At 49.3% G+C, this 5000-nt stretch overlaps 2 protein-coding genes across 2 annotated transcripts in view; both read left to right on the top strand.

Moving 5' to 3' along the window:
- Nucleotides 1–5000, top strand: part of six3a (SIX homeobox 3a) — a gene marked incomplete at both ends in the record, with an annotated part of 284173 nt that overhangs the window by 163791 nt on the left and 115382 nt on the right. The gene's annotated exons all lie outside the window — the stretch shown is intronic.
- The window catches only part of camkmt (calmodulin-lysine N-methyltransferase), a gene marked incomplete at both ends in the record, with an annotated part of 111081 nt that overhangs the window by 98479 nt on the left and 7602 nt on the right, over nucleotides 1–5000 (top strand). Inside the window, 2 exons of the mRNA XM_080528771.1 lie at nucleotides 93–156; nucleotides 2432–2563. Coding sequence (XP_080384897.1) covers nucleotides 93–156; nucleotides 2432–2563 — 196 coding nt within the window. The remainder of the gene's footprint in view (nucleotides 1–92; nucleotides 157–2431; nucleotides 2564–5000) is intronic.

Here is a 5000-nt window from a genome sequence, read left to right as displayed (position 1 = left end):
TTCTCCCCCCTCCCTCCCCTTGTCTCCCCCCTCCCTCTCCCCTCCCTCTTTCCTTCCATCCCTCCCCTTCTCTCCCTCCCTCCCTCTCTCAGTCTGTTTCTAGACCAGTACCGCAGCAGCTTGGTTGATGCAGTGAGAAGACTACTACGACCAGATGTGAGTGTGTCTCAATTACTCTCTCTCTCTCTCTCTCTCTCTCTCTCTCTCTCTCTCTCTCTCTCTCTCTCTCTCTCTCTCTCTCTCTCTCTCTCTCTCTCCCTATCCCTCTCTAGTCTCTCTCTCTTTCTTGCTCTCTCTCTTTCTCTCTACCCCCTCCCTGTCTCTCCCTCCCTCCCTCTCTCTAGTCTGTCTCTCTTTCCTCTCCCGGTCTTTCCCTCCCTCCCTCCTTCCCTCCCTCTCTCTAATCTCTCTCTCTCTCTTCCCCCTTCCTCTCTCTCGCTCCCTCATTCTCCCCCTCCTCCCTCTCTCTCTCCAGTCTCTCTCTGTAATTAGCGTCCAGCCAGTGATGGTGACAGGGAAGACATGACAGAAGGATTAATATCATGTAATACGTTAATACTTATGATGTGAGGCATGACTGGAGTCTCTCTAATCTATTTGCGGCCCCCTCCTCTCCAATCAGGAAGCCAGGAACTTGTCATATTTACTCCCATGATCAGTGATAAGGCGTCACGCTGAGAGATGCAAAGTCAATGAAAAAAGCCTTTTAAAGATAGTGTGTGATTTGTGTTTATCTACGGGACTTCAAGTACGGCCTTTGATAGGAAATGTCTTTATATGAGAAGAGGAGGTAAAAGGGGGGAGAGGGAGGGGGCGGAGGGGAGGGGGGGAGGGTAAAGTCAGGTCTTAGTACAGGGTAAATGGTGTTACAGCAGGGTAAATGGTGTTATAGCAGTTTAAATGGTGTTATAGCAGGGTAAATGGTGTTATAGCAGGGTAAATGGTGTTATAGCAGGGTAAATGGTGTTATAGCAGGGTAAATGTGGTTATAGCAGGGTAAATGTGGTTATAGCAGGGTAAATGGTGTTATAGCAGGGTAAATGGTGTTATAGCAGGGTAAATGGTGTTATAGCAGGGTAAATGGTGTTATAGCAGGGTAAATGGTGTTATAGCAGGGTAAATGGTGTTATAGCAGGGTAAATGGTGTTATAGCAGGGTAAATGGTGTTATAGCAGGGTAAATGGTGTTATAGCAGGGTAAATGGTGTTATAGCAGGGTAAATAGTGTAAGAGCAGGGTAAAATGGGGTTAGAGCCGGTATGATGTACTATGGCAGGTTGACATAGTTCACACATCACTACCATCCAGATCAGTGTGTATCCGTCCCCTACATTCTCTAGCCTTTGTCTGTGTGTGTGTGTGTGTGTGTGTGTGTGGGGGGGGGGGCGTGCACGTGTGTGTGCGTGCGTGTGTGCGAGCGTGCGTGTGTGCGAGCGAGAGCGTGTGAGAGCGTGCCGGTGCCCGTGACGTGTATCTGTCTGTCTGTCTGTCTGTGTACGTGTCTGTCTGTCTGTCTGTGTACGTGTATGTCTGTCTGTGTACGTGTTTTCTGTCTAGGGCCAATGAAGAACTCATATAATAGTGACATTCACAGACAAATTGTTATTCATCATTACCAGATTATTTTGTTATTTTGCCACACCATCAGCCTGTCCACAATCCCTCTAAATATATTCTCTCAACAGATTAGCAAAACAATTCATTTTCGTACATAATTACTAATTTGCCATTCCAAATGAAGGTTTGCCATACGGCCAGACAGCAGACATCCCTAATCAGTTGATTAAACAGAAAGTGTTTTTTTGTTGTATTTTATTTCACTGTGGCGTTTTTTTAGGGGGTGGGGGGGGGGGGGGTGTGTGTGGGGGGGGGCGACAAAAACCACAGCTCAGATCCAGATGAAAAAACAGCTGTCAAAAAAAAGAGATCATCCCCCCTTTTATTCTCCTCCTCCTGTTTGTTTTCTGTGTTCCTCCCGTCCTCCAATTAATTACAACAATAATAATATGATCAAAATATGAAATGATGTTTAAAGCCGAAGGATTTCAAAGAAACTTTGAACCTGGCGGTAATCGGCTTAGCTGGTACGGTGTGACGGGGCTGGTCGCTTCAGGAAGTGTGGACGCGTTTCAGCCCATTGATTGGATTAGTAAAGCTTTAATCTTTTTGTTTATTATCTAATATAATACCTGGGAGAAATCAAATAGAATGGATGCATACAGATGGTCACTCGCTGGGGGAGAGAGAGAGAGAGAGACGGGGGGGGGGGTCAGGGGATGACACCCTGGTCAACACACACACACACACACACACACACACAGAAGTACACACATACTATACACACACACACACACACACACACACTACACAAACACAATCTTCAATAAGTATGTTGAAGTTGATGAGTGTGTTTTGCTCCATGTCTGATCCAGGGAGCAGCGCTGGTGTTCGCCCCCACGCGAGGAGACACTCTGGGGGGGTTCTGTCAGCTGGCCGAGGGGGCGGGGCTCCGGGTCTGCCGCATTGACAAGTACGATGAACAGGTGTGGGACCTCCACTTAAAGGTGAGTGGCCGCGCTGCCTGGCACTGTCTGGGGTCTTAAAGGGAAGGTCCCTGTCCCGACCCAGAAGAGACAGAGACTCTGTCCCAACTCTCCATTGTTCCTCTCTCTCTCTCTCTCTCTCTCTCTCTCTCTCTCTCTCTCTCTCTCTCTCTCTCTCTCTCTCTCTCTCTCTCTCTCTCTTTCCTGTTTCTCAATTAAGCTTTTTTTTTTTTTTTTTTGCTTTTTACATAGTCAAATGTCACAATGTGCTTCACAACAAAAATAATCCTAAACAATAAATACAATACAAACAATGATCAATGATCTAACACCAAGGGTCCATCGTGATGGGCAACCTTCTGGTGGAACCCGGGTCGGCAAGGACCAGGGTATAGAGTAGAGTCAACTCATCTTGGACCAGGATATAGATAGATAGATAAATAGATAGATGGATAGGTACTTTATTGGTCCCAGAGGGGAAATTAAGGCGTTACAGCAGCTCACAGAGTTTGGTATTCATGCTCCTTTTGGCCACCTCCTCCACAGTGTCCAGGGTGACACAGAGGTCAGAACCAGCTTTCCTAATAAGCTCTTTCAGCCTCTTGGTGTCACCTTCCTGCTGCCCCCCCCCAGCATACCACCACGTACAGCTGGTCACCTCCGCTGGCCACCACTCTCTGGTAGAACATGTTCAGCAGAGTCCTGCACACGCCAAAGGACCTGAGCCTCCTCAGGAAATAAAGCCGGCTCTGGCCCCTCTTGTACAGGACGTCTGTGTTACCATTCCAGTCCAGTTTATTGTCCAGGTGGAGGTGTAGCTCTGGACCACCTCCACGTCCTCTTCCTGGATGGAAACAAGAGACAGGGGGACCCTAGCCCTCCTAAAGTCCACCACCGTCTCCTTTGTCTTTGCTGGTGTTGAGTAGCAGGTGGTTCTGCTCACACCACTCGACAGAACTGTCCACCAGTCTTCTGTACTCTGTCTCCTGGCCTCCGCTGACGCATCCCACAATAGCAGAGTCGTCCGAGAACTTCTGCAGATGGCAGGAGTATCTGTGTTGTGCCGGAAGTCCGAGGTATAGCGGGTGAAGAGGAAGGGAGACAGAACTGTCCCCTGGGGGGCGCCAGTGCTGCTCACCATCCAGTCCGACACACATCCCTGCAGCCGTACAAACTGTGGCCTGTTGGTCAGGTAAGTTCGTAATCCAGGAAACAACGGGGGAGTCCCCCTGCATCCTCAGCAGCTTATCCGCAAGTAGTAAGGGCCGGATGGTGTTGAACGCACCCGAGAAGTCAAAGAACATGACTCCCAGTGCTTCCAGTGAGCTCTGTGTAGCAGGTAGATGATGGCATCATCCACACCAATGTCTGCCTGGTAGGCAAACTGCAGGGGGTCCAATGATGTCTTCACCAGGGGCCTCATGTGTCTTTCCATGGTCTTCATGATGTGGGATGTCAAGGATACCGGTCTATAGTCATTCAGAACATTGGGGTTCCTTTTCTTTGGTACTGGTACCAGGCAAGATGTTTTCCACATTGATGGGACCTTTTCCAGGCGGAGGCTCAGGTTAAAGAGGTACTGGAGTTCTCCACACAGCTGGTCCACGCAGACTTTGAGCACCCTTGCACTCACACCATCAGGGCCCCCAGCCTTCCTGGTGCAGAGTTTCCCTAGCTCTCTCTTCATCTGAGCTGTACTGATGAAGACACTGAAGCAGGGGGTAGTGGCTGTGGCAGTGGTGTCGGGGGCAGAATGATGGGGTGCTCTATGGAGGGGAGGTGTGAATGGAGTCAGAGGGGATATAGGGTGGAGAATTCTCAGCCTGGACCAGGATATAGGGTGGAGTAGACTCAGTCTGGACCAGGAACTTGGAGTTGAGTATCGAGGGGCCCAGAGCCCCTCGGACAGAGAAGCCCAAAGAGGACAACACCAGATCTGAGGCCTGTTGTAAACTGAACAACCAATTCAGGCTGGAGGCCCCCAGCATAATACATTCTCATCTAGATCTGTCTCAAACTATGCTGTGTTGGGCCCTTGAATTTGAGGGAATTGAGTCTTGAAAGTCCTTGAAAGGTGCTTGAATGTGATGTTTCAGAAGGTGTGGGAACCCTGACTGACTTACTGACTCCTCTTCATCCCCTATGGGACGTAAAGGCTTTAATGAGCTCTCTCCGTTGCATTCGGCCCTTGGCAGCATGCTGCGCCGGTCCCCACGACAGGTTCATCTGTTCCAGCTCTTTTGTCACAGTTCTGTGCCAGGTGGTTTTCGGCCTCCCAGGTTTTCTTTTGCCCGGTGTTGTCCATCTTAAGGCCACTTTTGTGACCCGGTCCTGCTCCATTCTCAGCACAAAAGACCCGGCATCCGTTGTGAAATGTCTGTTTTGACCACTCGCCAGCTCTCTGAACCATGCGGCAGAACAGACTTGACAATGCTGTTATACAACAGCTATCTTCGTT

Source organism: Nansenia antarctica, assembly GCF_963989245.1.
Source record: "Nansenia antarctica genome assembly, chromosome: 1".
NCBI classification, from domain to species: domain Eukaryota; kingdom Metazoa; phylum Chordata; class Actinopteri; order Argentiniformes; family Microstomatidae; genus Nansenia; species Nansenia antarctica.
The sequence above is the reverse complement of the archived record's forward strand: the minus strand, read 5'-3'. Positions and strand labels throughout refer to the sequence as shown.